The sequence below is a fragment of the Hyaena hyaena genome, unplaced genomic scaffold (assembly GCF_003009895.1).
Source record: "Hyaena hyaena isolate Hyena2069 unplaced genomic scaffold, ASM300989v1 scaffold_877, whole genome shotgun sequence".
Taxonomy (NCBI): domain Eukaryota; kingdom Metazoa; phylum Chordata; class Mammalia; order Carnivora; family Hyaenidae; genus Hyaena; species Hyaena hyaena.
Window position 1 is genome coordinate 13,992 of NW_024081514.1, and position 18,828 is coordinate 32,819.

General features: G+C 34.7%; 1 protein-coding gene across 2 annotated transcripts in view; it reads left to right on the plus strand.

Moving 5' to 3' along the window:
- LOC120222485 (transmembrane protein 232-like) overlaps positions 1 to 18,828 on the plus strand; it is a 110,396-nt gene that overhangs the window by 5,202 nt on the left and 86,366 nt on the right. For both annotated transcript variants that reach the window (XM_039220330.1, XM_039220331.1), the window contains exon 2: positions 10,313 to 10,557. In XM_039220330.1, the coding sequence (XP_039076261.1) occupies positions 10,313 to 10,557 (245 nt within the window). The remainder of the gene's footprint in view (positions 1 to 10,312; positions 10,558 to 18,828) is intronic.

Here is an 18,828-nt window from a genome sequence, read left to right on the forward strand (position 1 = left end):
GGTTCATCACTTAATTTTCACATGTAGAGAGATTTTGCTGTTATGCTTAGGATTTTGATTTTTGTTGAATTCTATTATACCCAGCGACAATGCTCTTATTATTATAAATTGTTCTTTATAATGAACCTTCTTTTTGGTTATAAAAATAATCATAATGGCTTTCTTTTATCAGGGGTCTTTTGATTAGTTTTTACATATCTATTTTCATCTTTTTGTTTCAAGCTCTCTGAATCCTTATATCTTTAGCACTTTGGAAGAGCAGTATATATCTATATATTTAACCTGAAGATTATGGTTTTTACATTTGAGCCTTATTCTATTTACATTTAATATTATTACATTACAATATAGCTATGTTTATTACGGCATATTGTTATTTGCCATTCTATTTGTACTTCCTTTCTTTTTTTAGATCCCATTTTGTGCCTTTTTGGGGACGATTTTTTAATGTATTACTTCATCCTACCCCCTTCATTTCTCTGGTGGGGTTATACCTTTTACTTGTTACCCAAGATGTGACAAAGTGAATCCTTGTGTTATTGAAGTCTAATATAAAAAATTTAATATGTTCCTAGACCTTAAAACAGCCTTAAAATATTTTAACTCCATTTATTTCTCTTTACTTATATATATCTTGCTGTTGAACATTTTCTTTGTGTGTGTGTGTGGGAGGGGTGTCGTTTGTGTGTATATATGTGTAGGTTTATAGATATCTATATATTATTAATATTTTTTATAATCAGTATTCTTTAGATTTACCCACGTATTTAGATGTTTCTTTTCTTACTCTTCCTTCTTGAATTTCTGGCCTTCTCAACAGGATTGTTTTTCTTCTGCCCAAAGAAAATCGTTTCATATTCTTTTAATAAGTGTCTCTTATTGGCTAATTCTGTCAGTTTTTCTTTACTTAAAAAGGTTTTTATTGAATTTAATTTTGAAGGATAGTTTTATTGGCTAAGAATTCTAGGTTGGTATTAGGTATGACATAAAGTTAAGTGTCTAATCAACTGCTCTGTTTATTTTCCCAGGCAGTGGTTTTCCTTGCATCAGTTTTATGACTTTGGTCATAAAGGTTTTTTTTTTTCTTTTTCAGTTTATTATTAGCTGGTATTTTTCTAAAGTCATATTGTATATTACCATGTCTCTAGTAGGTTTCAAGAACAATAATATCTAAACTAACTCCTTTAAATTCCCCACAAGTAATTATGACCAAGTAAAAGTGATTAGCATCTGTGCAGTTCTCAGTTTTTCTCTCCGCAGTCTCTGTGTTCTGTTCTTGAGTTACTCCTGTGTGATCTTATCTCCTAAATTCCACAACTGATATCCCTGCCCTTTTATACTTAATTTTTCTGAAAAAAAATTCATATTTATTTCAGATTTTAAAAACTGCCTTCTTAAGGAAGTTAATTGTGATACTGTAAAATAAGTTAAAAAACTCAACTTCTCATATCTGAATAAGACAAAAAGAAAATGATTTCAAAAGAGTGCACACATTGGGTCTATAGGTGTAATGTGTTACAGCAGATAGCTTGAATTTATTAATATTGTGCTTTCTTGTCTGGAATAATCTGAATACTTTCTATATAACTTATTTTTGCAAGTGTGTTTAATTTTACAGAAGATGAACATGGTAAAATCACGGTTTCCTTTTCTTTCTTTTTTGACACTGCATTGGGAACACTTATTTACAGTAATAAAACTACAAAGGTTATTAATGACTGAACACTTTTAGTTTTCCTTAATAGCTTACTAATTCCCCAATTCCACTGAACCACTTACATTATTAGCCTGTGACTCCTTTTTGGGTAAAAAGTTCTATGGTATAAAATGGGCAGAAACTTTCTTTTACAAGTCATAAAAAAACTGTCAGTTTTTAGGTTCTCCCTCACTGCTCAATGTGGATAGAGAACATATTTTTAAAAACACCTATGAAGGCTTGTGTTTCAGATGCTTCTTTTTAAAACAAATTTTTAAAATGTTTATTTATTTTTGAGAGAGAGAGACAGAGACAGAGCATGAGCAGGGGACGGTGGAGAGAGAGGGAGACATAGAATCTGAAACAGGCTCCAGGCTCTGAGCTACCAGCACAGAGCATGATGCAGGGCTCGAACCCACGAACTGCAAGATAATGACCTAAGCGAAGTGAGACGCTTAACTGACTGAGCCATCGAGTTGCCCCTCAGATACTTCTATCTAAAATAAAATATGTTTTCCACTTTTATATCAGTTAATGCAAATAACTACGTTTATAGCACAACCTTTGTTTATTCTTTCCTTCCTAACACCTTGTTGCCAGAATCTTTCCTCATGTAAGGTAATCATTGTATTACCTACACAGAGTGAAACATAGCCGTAATTATAAACTATCATTCATTATAGTCAGAAAGATTTATTTTCAGAAGGATTGAATATGCCTCAATGTTAGTGGAATTAAGTAGAAATTTTCTCATTTTATACTTTAAAAATAAATATGCAATTTATATGACATACTATTGAAGTTAATGAATAAAATTTTGTACTTAATACCTCAACTTATCTGCATCCCTGGTAAACCTTTTACTAACTATATTATGTACTCTCATGTCTTACATGTTTTTAAATCCATAATAGCATTCTAACATCTATATTCTTGTTCTATCTATTCATGAAATCTGATGCTTAATGGAGGTTAGAGGAGAGGTGAAATATTTAATAGCATATTTGAAATGAAAAATGATTCTAAATAGATCCTTAAACATGAGCCCTTCATCTGACAAATTCAGTATAAACCCAACTGTTGCCTGAGTATTTGGAAAGAAATAAAAAACTGCCATATACTCACAGCGGCATAATAAACAAATGTTAATTGATGTGCTTTGTTTGAAATACTTCCAGGGAGACTTGCAATGAGCAAGACTCTTCTGTATAGGCAATTCGACAGCATATGCTGGCACATGTAGGAAAAGTCATCATGTATAAATGGTTTCTGCCATCTGGTATATGACCTAAAATATCAAAAAGAAATATGTACAGCTAAAATGAATATGTGACTTTATTAAGAGGACCTTTGACTCATCAGGTAACATATTTTGTGGTTAATATTTCATGGTGAGGTCTTTAAACTAAAATTGATTTTTATTCTTAATGATATTCCCATACTCCTAATGTACTCAACAAAGCAGCAAAATAGAACAAACAACACTATTAGTCTCTTCTCTCTCAGTACCTACCTCTCTCCTCCTCCACATATGGCTCTTCTTTTGACATAAATAGGAAGTCTGAGTGTGGAAAGGGAGATGTATTTTTAGAAGAGTACAGTCTCTTTAAATACTTATCATTAGAATTTTAATGTAACAGATACATTGTTTTAAGAGAAAAAAAATATTTGTAGAACTTACAGTTAACCAAACACTGTGCTAAGTATCTTATACATATTAACTAGTCTACACCCCATAACTCTCCCACCACCACAATGATCCACCCAGATGGGAGCATCTGAATCTAAACATGATTAAAATAAGTGGCTGGTGGTGGATGCTTCTATGAGTCAACTTAATCCCAAGCCTCTGCTTTTTCCACTCTGTTGTGTCCTGTGTCTCCAAAATTAAATATAAACAAGGCACTAAATAAAATGAAGAATTTTTTTTACATCAGACACTGCTAGTAAATGTATTCAATTTTTGTGTTTCCACTTTATAATAACACTGTAAAGGGAGTAGTATCATCTTCCCATTTTAGAAACAAGGAAGCCATCTCAGAGACAGTTTGTGCAAGATCCCACAACTGGAAAGAGGGATATTCCCATCTTCATTCTTTTCTTTACTACATCATCCCTTCTCAGACTTCAAGATATATAGGAGGAGAACCTGACATTCTGTACCTATAACATGCTCCCAGGCAGTGACGGATAATGATGGTCCAAGGACCACCATTTTAATATGTTATGACTACTAATAGTAGTCACTCATGCCCTTCTCCCTTGTGAGATTTTATAACTTCCGTAGGAAATAATCTTTTGAAACTACCAATGAGTCATTTCTTTTTTTTTTTTATTTTTTTTTAATGTTTTATTTATTTCTAGGAGAGAGAGAGAGAGACAGCGTGAGCAGGGGAGGGTCAGAGAGAGAGGGAGTCACAGACTGAAACAGGCACCAGGCTCTGAGCTGGCAGTCAGCACAGAGCCCGACGCGGGGCCTGAACCCACGAACCGCGAGATCATGACCTAGGCGAAAGTCGGACGCTTAACCGACTAAGCCACCCAGGTGCCCCACCAATGAGTCATTTCTATTTAAAATTTGAAATTTGAAGAAAAAACTGCCATTTTTTCCTGCAAATTAGTTAAATATTTCCATATTACTTAAGGACACATGGAGACACAAAAGAGAGAGACAGCAATAGAACAGGATTTGCTATAAACTCTAATGCAATGGCTAACATCCTATTTCTTTCTCTTTTATTCTCTCATGTCAAGCAGAATGTAAGCTAGCTTACTTTTTGATGTGTTTGTTACATTTCCCTAATCATGGATAGAAAATGAAGAACTCTGGAGAGGCTTGCTTATCTATCTATCTATCTATCTATCTATCTATCTATCTTTCTATTTATTTTGCATTGCTACTACATCATGATTACTTAGATTACAAATTTCCCTTTGTGCTGATTTGTCTATCTTCTTGGATGATTTGTTTGTTTGTTTTTACCATGATTTGTTTGTTTGTTTGTTTGTTTTTACCACCATTATGACCAATACAAGACAAAATGGTAGGCATCTGCCCCTACACATGGCTAGAACATGTGTGTGAAAGAAATACTCTTCAAGTACATCATCTTTCCAATTTTAATACTAGATCAGTAAAATTAACATAGATATTCCAAAATTGCCATTTGTTTGTTAGTAAAAAATTTCATTTCAACAATACAACAAAGAAAATCCTGAATTTTAAAGCCTACGTGGACATTGCTAAAAAGTACAGACATTTGATAAAAATGTATGTAATGTATAAATGATGTTAACAGATGGAGTTTGAGGTAATGTTTGCTGGTAGGTAAGTAGTAGTAAATTGCAAGTTTGGAATCTATTGTAAGGAATGGTCATTAATATTTTGTGTTAGCCTACTTCTAAGAAGTATAGGTATGTATTTCTGCATAGCTGGCATTTAAGTTTCTGGATTACAACATTAGAATAATGGCTTTAAGGGAAGGAAGACTCTTAAAAAGAGATAACAATGGTAGTAAAACCATGATTCTATTTCACAGATTTGCTAATGTAAAAGTGACAATATAATAAAATTGTTTTCAGCCTGGCAGAGATTGTATCAAATCTTCTCTGGGGTGAAGTGCAAAGGCTGGCGGTTTAGTGCTCTGTCCCTGGGAATTCTAAAAGAAACAAATACTTGTTGAATTTCCCACTGCCTACTAAGTTAGCCCTCACAAAACTCAGAGAGTAGTTACTATTATCTCCATATCACATATGAAAAACAAGTCAGAACTAAACACAGAGTCCTAGAGGGGTAACATTTCCCAACATTTGCATTCTTTAACAAGTGGAAAAGTCAGGCCTGACTTCAGATCTAATTGCGAAGCCCCTATTATTTCCTGGTACTTCCTGCAGGAAAAGAAACAATCTTTTTAAAGATAAAGCAAATAGACATTTGACTGATATTTGAGACTATATTTTCATTAGTTGAATGCCTTGAACGTCAGTGGGGGAGAGAAGTTTACCTAGGCTTTCAATCAGTGAACCATATGAGAGATGTGGACATGACTTCATTTTGCTTCATGAAAGCACAACATCTGGATCTACAAGTGACCTGTTCTGGGAGGGGAGAAATCAAGGAGTAGTCAAATGAGACATGATAGAAAAATAACATCAACATTCCGTAATGCAGGATAATGTTATATCTGGAAACAATGTGTTTTACCAGAAAAATACTAAAAATTATTTTTGTTGGTTCATTCATTTACTCACACATTTATTTATCCATCCCTCTTAGTAATGGAAAAGCTCATAGTAATATAGTTACACAATACTACTTATTATTATTGATTTCGATGTTACTTTTCTTATAAAAAAAATTGAGCCAGGGAGATTAAGCAGAATACAATGAATTGTAACTGACCGCCTTGCCTGAGCCCACCCCAGCTGGAGGTTCTCATGCGCCTGGTATCCGATGAGGCGTGCAGCACGTGGTGTAAGAGGGGAACCTGGGAAGAGCTTTGGTAGCCAGGCTCAAACTGGGGCTGCTGTTTCTGGCGCTGCTCCCACCCATGCAGATTTATTCGCAGCAAGCAGCTGTTGTAATGCTTTTGTGTAACTCCTCCCAGAATAACCTGGCTGCCTCAAATCTAGCTAATTCCACCACCAAGATAAGTAGCAATGCTCTGCGGGCAACAGTTAGTCCCTTAATTAAGTGCTCTGCACGCAGTAGCCAGTCTCTTCATGATTTCGTTCTCCTATCTACTCGTAGGAGACTCAAGCCAAGAAACATTTATACTGTAGTCCTCCTTTATCAGCAGTTTTGCTTTCAAAGGTTTTAGTTACCTGTGGTCAGCCATGGTCAGGAAGCAGACGATCCATCTGACCAAGTGTCCAAAGATCTAGTAGTAAACTTAATGCTAAGTCACAACGCCTGCATCATTCATGTCCCATCTCATCACACAGGCATTTTAACATGTTATATCATCATAGGAAGAAGGGTGAGTACAAGATAATACGATACTTGGAAGACAGAGACCACATTAACTTACCTTTTATTATAGATTGTTGTCATAAGTGTCCTATTTTATTGTTGTTAATCTCTTGATGTGCCTAATTTATAAATTAATCTTTAGTGTAAGTATGTATGTATAGGGAAAAACTCAGTATACATAGGATTTAGTACTATCATGGTTTCAGGGATCCGCCGAAGGTTTTGGAACGCTTTCCTGATTGATAAAGGAGGTCTTCTGTGCTTCCCCATTTTCTAGATCCAACCCAGATAAAAACAGGTCTTCAACGAATCTGCTAATTCCATATCTTATTTTAGTGACACAGAAAACGTTAACGATCCCAAAATTGAATGGTTGGAAGAGTATGTCAAGCGTTTGACTAAATGATGAATCCCAGTATTAAATTTGCTGGATGTCAAGCATAAGATGAAAGGAAACAGCATTCTAAATTAGTGAAGAGATGATTTTCTTAAATGTTGTTTAAGAAGTATCGACACACTGGGGTGTCTGGGTGGCTCAGTTGGTTAAGTGCCAGACACTTGCTTTCTTTTCAGGTCATGTTCTCATGGTTTGGTTCATAAGTTCCAGACAGTGTGGAGCCTGCTTGAGGCTCTCTCTCTCTCTCTCTCTCTCTCTCTCAAAATAAACTTTTTGTTTAAATATAGATACATAAAGACCTACCTAAGAAAATGAGAATAGATTTTATCTTACCTAGAGATAAAGCATGAGATGTGGAAAAGAGATTTCAGGTTTCATTTGATTCATTGAGGCCATAAAATAGGTAATACAAAAAGCTACTATGATTCTCTTTATATGTATATTGGAAGATACTTCCAGGTGTTACTGTAATTCCTTAATATGTGTCAGGTGTTCTAATTTAAGGCCAGTGTGCTCTAGATAAAGCTTACATTGTTAAACTATCACTGTTCACTTGAGAACTGAACACTTTGTTTTGAGGCTTTGGATTTGACATTGCATTTGACTTTTTAGTACAGTAATTGACACGTACCAGGGCAATGATGGATTGAATCTACCCCAAGTCCAAGCATAAGGAGTAATTTTTGCTTGTATATTTATTTATCACCTGTTCCTATTCAACAAAAGTGCCAGGTGCATTTACTCAAATGATTCCAAAAAGTACATTGACCTCAACTAATTTCAAATTTCTTTTTCTTTCTGCATATGTTGAATACTTTTTACAATAAAAAATATGATCTGTTTTGAAGGTAAAATTGACAAGTCTTGAAGTTAAAAAGGTAAAGATGTGAAGGAACCAAAACTGTAAATCAAGTATTTGGAAAGTGAAGACTGGAAACTTACTTACAGTAAATTCATAAGAATTTTTGTACTCTTAGTACATACTTGTAAAAGAAACTCTATGAACCAGCCTCATTTGGACCACTTCGTGTTATCAGTCAATATTTTTAGATAGTTAAAACCTGGTCCTGAGCCTAAAGCGGGCTGAATTGTGGAAAGTAAATCTTTCACAGCTGCCTCAAGGCACAGAAACCTTTTTAAAAATAGATATTCCTTAAAGTCTTTTGCTCACATGGTCACACACTAATGCTTACATGTTCCGATATCTAATAGCTCCACAGTAGTCTTGATAGCTAAAGTCAATTTTTTTTAATCTTGAGAAATCTACCCTGGAACCCTATATTCAACAGAGCTCAAGCTACTGAGTGTGTGACCGAACATTACATTTTGTTTCATACCTGATTGCTGTGTTTATGTACTTAGGCTTTTATTCATGATTACTTCTCATGTTATGGAATTGATTTGTATTGGACACAAACTGTAAATAAAAGGAAATAGCTCAAAAAATGTGGTATTATAGTTGGCTTTTAACAGATGAACCTGTCGTCTTTGAGACATTAATTTCCTCAAAGTCAGAAAGCTATGAAGTGTCCTAGACACAGTGTCACTTCTTGTTTCAAACTGATGCTCCTTCTACGATTTCAGCCTAGTTAATAATCAAGATCTACAACAACTGAGAGTAGTATGAATATAATTATTTGTTCACCCTGGATACTATAAACATATGTCTTTTGATTTTTACTCTTTACCATTCTCCAGAGCTTTTACAGGAATCCCTATTTATTTCTTGCCTTTTGCTATTTTCTTCACTGCTTTAACCCTTTGTTTTTCAGTTTTACCATGAGATTGTTCTCATTTTTCCCCCACTATAATTTTGTCTAAGTAATGCAATAGGCAGTCTTCAAACAGTAATGTGATTGAGCCAAACTGATCTTGGAATCTTAGGGTTAAAGTTAGATGTTCATATGCAGAAAAATATTTTCTGTTCCTTAATTTTCTAACAGTACCAATAGCCATGTAAAATGAATCCTGAGTGACTGGTAGTAAACTGCCTGAAGATGGATAATATGGAATAAAAAACATAAAAATTTTAATGAAAGGAGGTGACATCCAATTTATTTGTAAGAAAGAATTCCTAACATGAACATATTGTGAACATTAAAAAAAAGTAACACATGAGATTTTGAAAGTTACATCTTCATTTATTATTACTAATTCTAGCTAAGGAAAATATGCCTCTAGCCATTTCAAGAGATGTTGTAATAAAAGTCAGTCACAGACAGTATTGAACATAAATTGGAAATTTGAGCAAATAGTTCTTTCATGACTAAAAATTGCTTAAATATTGTGGAATTTTTGTGTTAGATCTTTTTTAAATATTAGAACTTACTAAACTTAATTTAAATCTAAATCCTTGAACATCTTCAAAATGAGCTAAATACAAAGACCTTTTGTTTGTAACACAAATTTTGTTCAATAAACATTTTCTGTTAGTTTCAAAGAAAGTTTAGATTATGTACAAATGAAATTCTGATTTAATAAAACTTCAACTGCTTACCTTAAAAAAATGTTTAGTTATTTTGAGAGCAGGGCAGGGGCAGAGAAAGAGGGGGAGAGAGAGAATCCCAAGTAGGTTCCACCCTGTCAGCACAGAGCCTGATGTGGGATTCAAACTCCCCAACCATGAGATCATGACCTGAGCTGAAATCCAGTTAGTTGCTTAACCATCTGAGACACTCAGTCACCCTAGATTGCTTAATTTCTTCTTTTTTTTAAAAAATTTAAAAAAATATTTTATTTATTTCTGAGAGACAGCATGAACAGGGCAGGGTCAGAGAGAGAGGGAGACACAGAATCCGAAACAGGCTCCAGGCTCTGAGCTAGCTATAAGCACAGATTCCCATGCGGGGCTCGAACCCATGAACCGTGAGATCATGACCTGAGCTGAGGTCGGACGCTTAACCGACTGAGCCACCCAGGCACCCCGCTTAATTTCTTAATAAATATTATAAATGTGAAACTCTTGTGTGGGAAATGTACAAGTTGAAAATACAATTATATCATTCAAGTTTTGAAACTTTAAGACTGGTTTTGTTCATGCTTAATTGATTTCACTAAAAGCTGTTATAATTTTAAAAACCTTTTGAGAATCTGCTTTTATTCTTATAAAGGCTATTTTTATTTAATAGGAAGAATGTGACATTAGTCAAAGAAAATAAACATATACGCATCTTTTATTTAATAATACATCATTTTTCCTCTCATTTAATTCTATTTCAACAGATTGCTTTTTCTTTTCTTTCCACAGGCTGAGTTAAATGACCCAACTGATCCCTTCACTAATTATAGTGCAAAAGTCTCATCAAATGTAGGGGATGAAATTTTCTCCAAATACATAGGATGGAGAATTGCCACTGCACTTTCCAAACTATTCTTCCCCTCCACTGATGCCTATGTCCTTCCTTTGAAAAAACCACTGAAAAAACAGGATCAAATGAAATATCTGAACAAAAAGGATTCCATGAAGAGAAGAGTTGTACGTGTTACTCTAAGGTAAAGTAAAGCACTATTCAAAATAGTCCTGTTTTTCTGATATACTGTACTTCAAAGTCATATAGATTATACATAATCATGTGCCACATTATTTAATTCCACTTCTCTCTTTTTCTGGGCTCCAACAACTTCTAGGTATTCTGGCATATGCAAGTACTCTCTTCTTAGGAACTATTTCCTCATGTTTAAAATAGCTATTATTACATAAGTCAGTGTTTTAATACAGTGAAACCTCCCTCCCACTACTGATCTTCATTTGCCTCATTTACCCCTATCTCTCCCTATAGTTAATTGCTTGTGTATCCTTCAAAGATCTATAAAATAAAACAAAATAATTTACTTAAAATTTTCTCTGCATTGTTAAAAGAAAGCATACTAAATATACCATTTGGCATTTTTTTATTTAATTTCATTTCTTAGGGATTTTTTTTTCCTTCCAGTACATAGGGAAATTTCTCAATACATATATTTTTTTAATCTGTTACCATGTTTTCCTTAGTATGGATGTCCTTCAGTTTATTTAATCAATTTCCTGTTGGCATCTGGGTAGTTTTATATTTTATGCCACTATAGACTACCACAGAATTGAAACTTCCACATATGTCTTTTTATGAACATCGATAAATTCTAGGAGGTGTGATTTCTGAGTCAGAGGGTATATGCCTTTATAATTTTGGTAGATATCTCCTAATTGCCTTCTGGAGGAATTGTACAAATTTATATCCCCATCAGCAATATATGAGAGTACTCGTTTCTCTGGAGTCTTTCCAACAGAGGGTTTGACAAACACTTGGGTTTTGATAATCTGAAAAGTGAAATATGATTTCTAAATAAGTTTTTTTTTTGGTGTTTATATTTATTCCATGTGTACAAGGCTGGTTCAACATTTTTAGATTGTGTAATACACTGCATCAATAAACTAAAGATGATGTTATATGTTTACACAAGTAGAGCAGAACAGTTTAAGACTAATGCAAGTAGAAAATAACAAAGTCAAAATGAAAATAGAACAATAGCATTAAATTATGGTTTGACAAAATCCAACACGAATTCAGGATAAAACAGGAAACCACAAGTGTATGGGAGCCACTACAACACTATAAAGAAGATACATAAAAACCGATAGCTAGCAACAGACTTCATAAGAAACTTAATGCTTTTTTTTCAATTTATATAATTTAATTTATTTTTAAGTTATTTTTTAATTTTTTGATTTAACTTTAATTTTTTAATTTAAATACTGTTTTCGTAAGCTGAGTGATTTTAATAACTTTCATATTTCATATTTTGTTTCTTTAAATGGGAATTAACTATTTCTTTTGTCCATTTTCCACCGAGTTTCTATCTTTTTCACTTTGTTTCACAAGAACTATTTGTTAATTCATGTGTCCCTTTGTCTATGGTAAGAGCTACAAATGTTTATTTTTCCCTACAGTTTTTATTTATTTTAAAATTTTTCTCAGAGTAATTTTTTGCCATTGTCATTTTTCTATGTAATACAATTTATCAATTTTTCATTGTATATCTATTTAGGAATGCTTTTTTCATTTTAAGATGAAATGTTATCACATTGTTTTCTGGTACTTTTACAGATGTTTTTGGACATTTTTTTAAATGACTCTTTTCTTAGAATTTTTTCAAGATTATTTTTCTCTGAAAAAAAAAAATAGAGAGGAAGAGGGACAGAGAGAAAGGGAGAGAGAGAATTCCAAGCAGGCTCCATGCTATCAGCACAGAGCCCGACATGAGGCTTGAACTCACAAACCATGAGATCATGACCTGAGCTGAAATCAAGACTTAGACACTTAACTGACTGAGACACCCATGCACCCCTGTTTTGAACATTTTAATTGTTGATCCATTTGAAAATTTTGTTTGTGAGTTGTCAATCCATATGGCTACTCTGTAGTCTCAGCAATATTTATTGAGTCATCTATTTCCTTTCAACATTTATTCTGATTTTAAATGTTATGCTTATTAAATACTAAATTCTTTATTTTTCTATTTTTAAAGATTTTCAGCTAATTTGGAATTAGCTACTCTTGCAAGGTTTTGTTGAATTCCTTCTTCAGTATCTTAGGCCTCTTCTAACAGTAGATTTTGGTCAAAGTTTTCTATTTTATAGGTCTCTTGGCAAAGTTGATTCAGCCACATGTACAGGTACAGCTAAATTCAGTTCTTAATATTTGAGATCCATGCCATAAAGTATCTGAAGGATCAGTCCTGAATTTCAGTCTCTTTAGATCTTTCTTCTTTAGTCAATGTTAGCAGATTATTCTTCGTTCAAATACTATGTATTTAATCCTGTTTTTCAGAATTTATTTGGCCACATTTGACCAAAGGTGTGTATTAAGATTCCTGCTTCTGTGGTTATTTTATCCCTTAACCAATTCTCATTTTGTGTATTTGTGTTTTGTCCCTTTTGGTCTTCTTAATTTAGTGTTATGTTCTTTTTATATTATTTTTCTAGTGAGCCAGCTTTTAAATTCTAACTCACACACTTTTGTTCTTATGTCTATGAATCTGTTACTTTCCTTTGATCTGTTTTGTGGTTCATTTTTTAATTTCTTGAAGAAGGTGCTAAGTAATGTGGGTGATTTTCTTCCTTAGCCTTGTGTGAATCATTATTTGTGTTCCAAAATTATGAGGCTGTTGCTGCCCAAAGACAGACGTTATTGGAGGTATAATAATTGGGCCGAATAAGGCCAGCAAATAGGCTTTATTTTTGTGTATGCAAAAAGTCCACAGGAAAATAGACAAATGTTTAAGAAGAATTTTGAATTATCTTTGAACATTTTTTAAAAGAATATAAAATCAATGAGGAAGACCTGTACATTTGAATTTAAGGATCACACAGCCTGGATGTTAGTAATTCAGAAGAAATAAATATTACAATAATATTCCTTAGCAAATATTATAAATATTTGTAAGGTTGCAATATATCAAAGTACAATGAAAATGCTGGCTTTAAATATCAAGGGGATTGAGATTTACTTTAGAATCCGCAACTGTATTTTGTGTATTCTCAAGGACCAAAGGCATGGAAGAAAAAAATCAATCTGGGACCACAGGACATTGAACACGTGTACTTTGGTTTCTCATTATGGTCAGTTAAAGGAAAGGAGAAAGAAAACTAGAAAAATAGAAGAAACTGGATTTTGATAAGAGGAGATGAAGGAAATAAATAGGGGAAAGGGTCACTAGATGGTTAAAGGCAGATGGCAATGAATGGTGCCTGCTGGGACACAGAAAGGAAAAACAGGTAGAGAAGAGGAGACACATTAGCAATGCTTAAAATAGCAGAAAAGAGAGATAAATGTATGAGTGAGAGGAAAGGTTAAAGAGAACAACTGAGAAGATCTAGAGTGCTAGTGAAAGGTACACATGGATAGGTGTGCACAAGCTTTGGGGACAGGGGAAGAGAATATGCAAAGTCAGAGGGAAATGAGACAAAAGAGTAGCGGGGTGGGGTTATGACTCAAAAAGTCCACTAGGTTTTGAAGGATTAATAAATTAAACTTTTCATCAGTGTCTATAGTTCATTACACAATGACATTCATCATTGATCTTTCAAAAAATGTTGTCTCCTTATCCATTTTTCACAGCTCATTACAGGCTGTAGCAAGTTTGCTTACCTTGTCTCTGGCCTGAATGAGAGAACCCAGCAGCCCAAGCATCCCTCTGGCAGGAGAACCTCACGTGGCACAGCTTTCACATCACACCATTCATGCTGTAGTGTGTGTGAACAGTACCCCCTGGAATTGTGCACATTGCTGACTTTCTTTAGGGCTAGACGAATCTCTGGGTGCAGCAGAGGTGAATGGTGTAGGGCTGTAGCTCAGTGGCATGAAGACAAAGATTAAGTCAGGTCTGGCTGAATAGTCTCTACTGCCCATTAGGGGTATGGGAAATCCCTGGTTTATTTTCTTTTTCATTTTTTAAAAACGTTTATTTTTGTGAGAGACAAATGAAGCATGAGTGGAGGAAGGTCAGATACAGAATCTGAAGCAGGCTCCAGGCTCCATGCTGTCAGCACAGAGCCCGATGTAGGGATTGAACTCACAAACCAGGAAATCATGACCTGAGCTGAAGTTGGTCACTTAACCAACTGAGCCACACAGACACCCCCAGGAAATCCCGCTTTTTAAAACATAGTTGAAAAGCAAATTTCATTCTAAGCTATGCATTGGCAAAATGTCTCTGGCTCACTAAACATTAAGTGCGGGAAGTGTTGGCTCTTCCGTTTGCTCAATTCTGCATCCATTTGGCAGTGTCACAGCTAGCTCCTTTCGTTGCTTCTCCACCACCTTCTGCTTTCCAGGTCCACAAGTTGGAATTAGTGCAGTTAATGAATATCTGAGCATGTTGAAGTTTTGTAGCTAAAGCACAAGACATAATTCAAAGCCCACTAGGTGCTTAGCTCTTTTTCACCTCTGGAAGGTCTTTGGGTACAGTGTCATATCACCAGTCCCTCTTTGAGTACTCCTAGAAGCATCCGTTGTGTGCTTTCCACAAGTAGCAATGTGAAAGACAGTAAGAAGGCCAAACTTTAAGGACTCCTACAGAAGATGGGACACATTGAAGAGATGGGAGCAAAGGATATTTAAGAGAATATGTTTCTTCATTGCCTTGGAGCACTAAATCATACTTATTTCGATGTGAAAATCTGAAAATTTTCTAGTAAGGAGAAAACAGAGCTTCCTTATTGATGAAGCATCTGCTACATCTTATGACCTATAATTCTTTCCAAAAATACTTTGCTTGTGTTTTTAGCCTCTAAAATTCACTAAAAGCAGGAATTCTGTCTTTTGTATGTTTATAAACATAATTTACTCTGAATGATTTACAGATTTGACTTCTTTCTTTTATGAAAATTTTCAAAAGAAAATTTATTCTTTTGCTTCTGTATATTGATTTTTCTTTTTTGGTTGTACTTTAAGTTAGTGGGACATGCTACTGAATGCATGATCTTTTTGCCCCTCAGCATTTTTTTTAATAAAAAAATCTTTATGGTTCTTTACTGTATCATAAAACTGCAGCCAAAAACCTAGGCATATGATACTTGTACTTCAAAGCATAGTATTTTCCTTTTCTCTCTTTGTCAGTAAAAATATCATAAATTTACCTTAAGGCTGAGGATTGAGAACTCTGAAGACCAAATTTTCAAAAACCAGTTCCCACATCTATGGTTTTGCTTCTGAAGTTTCTTGAAAGTGTATTTTCTAAGCTTATGCCTTGAATCTCTACAAACTTACAGACAACTAATTTTTTCCATATAGGTAAAGACTCAGAGAATCCTAACTTAAAACTTGATCTCTGACTTAGTTGGCTCTCAGGTTTCATGTTAAAAGACTTCATTAGACCAGCACATGGAATAGAGTCCAGGTGAAACTAGCAAGGATGGGCTGAGAATACCTGTAGTCATTTAGGTATGAAATTTTACATGGCTGACTTCATAAAAGAGTGGTTGTACCCAAGGCTACTATTGCACCTTCTCTACAGCTTCCTTTATAAATGGAGCGAACTCTAAAGTAATAGAATGAGGAGTACAACATTTACTGAATGACAACAAGTTAGGAAAAGGTAAATACCACAATAGAAGAGACGCTATTGGAGGGACCAGTGGTCACAGGAGGCACATGGTTTTTATTATCCCATTGAGAGGTGTGCTGGAGTTGGGGAAGCAATTGGACATTCACTAGGTTTGTGTTTTAAGGGAAGAGACCCTGCCTGACTGCTACTCTCCCTTCTAATAATGAAAGTGTGAAAAATACCTTCTCAAGGAAGAAATAAACATTTTGTGCTCAGTTGTCACACCATCTGAGATTGGGTACCAGCTGGATAGGGGATGCTAGAAATGCCAGCTATCCAGAACCTGAAGCTCCTGGGAAGTTTTCTTAATGGATGTGAAATACATTGGGCTCCTTGTGAAGTTGGGCTTAGGAGAAATTCTACCAAATGAAGGATTTTTAGGATCCCGAGTTCTAGCCAGCAAGTTGCCAGGCAATTCAAGATGAATCTCTGAGATTCTAGTTGAACAAGTCTTTTTGCTACCCTTCTGAGTGCCTTTTATGAACAAGGCACTGTGCTCAGCAGTCAGATGTAAGACCCTTAGATGCAGATAGATATGATTATTTTATTCATTTTAGAGATTTAACATACCTATTAAAATCTTCATTTTGTACGTGGAATCTCAGAGGTTAAGTAATTTTCCCAAGGGTTCATAATCATTAAGTGTGGGAGTTGGAACTTAAATGCATTCTGACTTCTGAGTCTACTGTGCTGATTTCTTTCCCATCCTGTGAAATTCATCTGAAGGCAAAGCCTTGAGCAGTTTGTTAAAAACAAAAAACAAAAAACTTCAAATCATTAGAAAAAGGTTTTGATTCTTTTTTTTTTTTTCCAATTTCTATCTCTTGATTTTTCAGAACTTGATTTTGATTGAGGGACATTTGTTTCTGGGCTCTGCATCTCTCTAATTAATATTCAGAAATCTGTGCCAAGGTGGAAGCACTTTCAGTAAGTCAATGTGATATTTTCCCCCTCCCTTGGCTTTAGGGAAAATCGTACTTACTAGAAAGTGCCTCCTCCTTTATGTGCAGTGCATATAGATGAAGTGAAGGAGAGAGAGAGAAGGGAGGGAGAGAAAAAGAAAAAAAAAAAAAAAAGAGCTGCAAAGGATTCTTAAATGCCTTAAACAAATTTTTCTAGTTCTTTGATGAACGGGAAAAAAATCTGTGCCTTCTTCACAAAATATCAAATGTTTATTTATAGTTTCTTTTTGATTGGTTTAGATTAATTTAACTTCTCTGAGATTTAGGCTTCTAATCTTTGAAAAATGTAAAAGCTGTACATCCTCTCAGCTTGTCCTAAAGATAGAAGGAAAAACTGTAGCTAAAGAGCCTGAATATGTTAGTTCCTTTTTTCCTTTGTTCTATAATTTAGTATATTTTCTAAAATATTTTTTTCTGTAGAATATAATATTTAATAACTATAGTAAATAATGATAAAAAGTGGAAGATTTACATTTTTGTTCCTATACATATATTTAAGCTGTGAGTTTCTGTTAGCAACTTTTCAAAGAGAGCATACAGTTTCATGATGGATTTCCTTTTTGGTTGTTTTGTTTTCCTTCTTGTTTCTAGTGTTAGGATGAAAACACAATTCAGAACTGGTTCTATGTCATATATGCTTTCTGAGGGTATGATATCAAGATGCATTATGGAAGGGTAGAGTTTGGAATGTTAATAGCTAGTATGGCTGATCGTAATTTTCTGCTGAAGAGAGATAAAGACCATGCATGGGTTTTCAGAGATGAGCTCCTATTTTCTTTTTCTTTTTTTTTTTTTTTTAGTTTTGTATTCTTTCTTTTATTTATTTATTTATTTATTTATTTATTTATTTATTTATTTTACAAATAGTTTATTGTCAAATTAGTTTCCACATAACACCCAGTGCTCATCCCCACAAGTGCCCTCCTCCATGCCCATCCCCCCTCCCCCCCACATCCATCAGTCCTCAGTTTTTGTCAGCATTCAAGAGTCTCTCATGGTTTGCCTCTCTCCCTTTCCCCCAACATTTCCCCCCTTCTTCTCCCCCTTGTTCCTCCATCAAGTTCCTCCTAATCCTCCTATACGTGCAAACATATGATATTTGTCCTTCTCTGCCTGACTTATCTCGCTCAGCATAACACCCTCAAGGTCCATCCATGTTGCTACACATGGCCAGATTTCATTGTTTCTCATTGCCATGTAGTATTCCATCGTATAGATAAACCACATCTTCTTGATCCATTCGTCCGTTGATGGACACTTAGGATGAGCTCCTATTTTCTGAGCCTTTGTGATTTGATTATTACAAATCAATATTGGTTAGATCATCAGCTCAGATCATTTAAGTGTGAACTTCTAGAAATTGAAGTGGTATTAGTGAAGTCCAACTGCCAGTGACAGAGCCGTACTTCACACATCCATTTGCAGTACGTGGCTCAGTTTACCTGCAGCCTTGCCTGAGAGATAAATCAATCGCCATCTACCTTCTGTCCTTTCCTTTCTTGCCTTTCCACCGGATCTTTGGTCTGCACAGGAATTCTAGATGTCCTCAATGGAGCCATAGCTTTAGCTGACAATTTGACTGCAGTGGCTTTGAGCTTCTATAACAGGTGTCTAGCTTCAATATGGACATCAACCCCACGTTTCCATCCACAGTAACAGGATTGAATGTAGAATCTTAAAAATGGCAAAGGTATTAAAATGAAGTGGGTGAAATGTA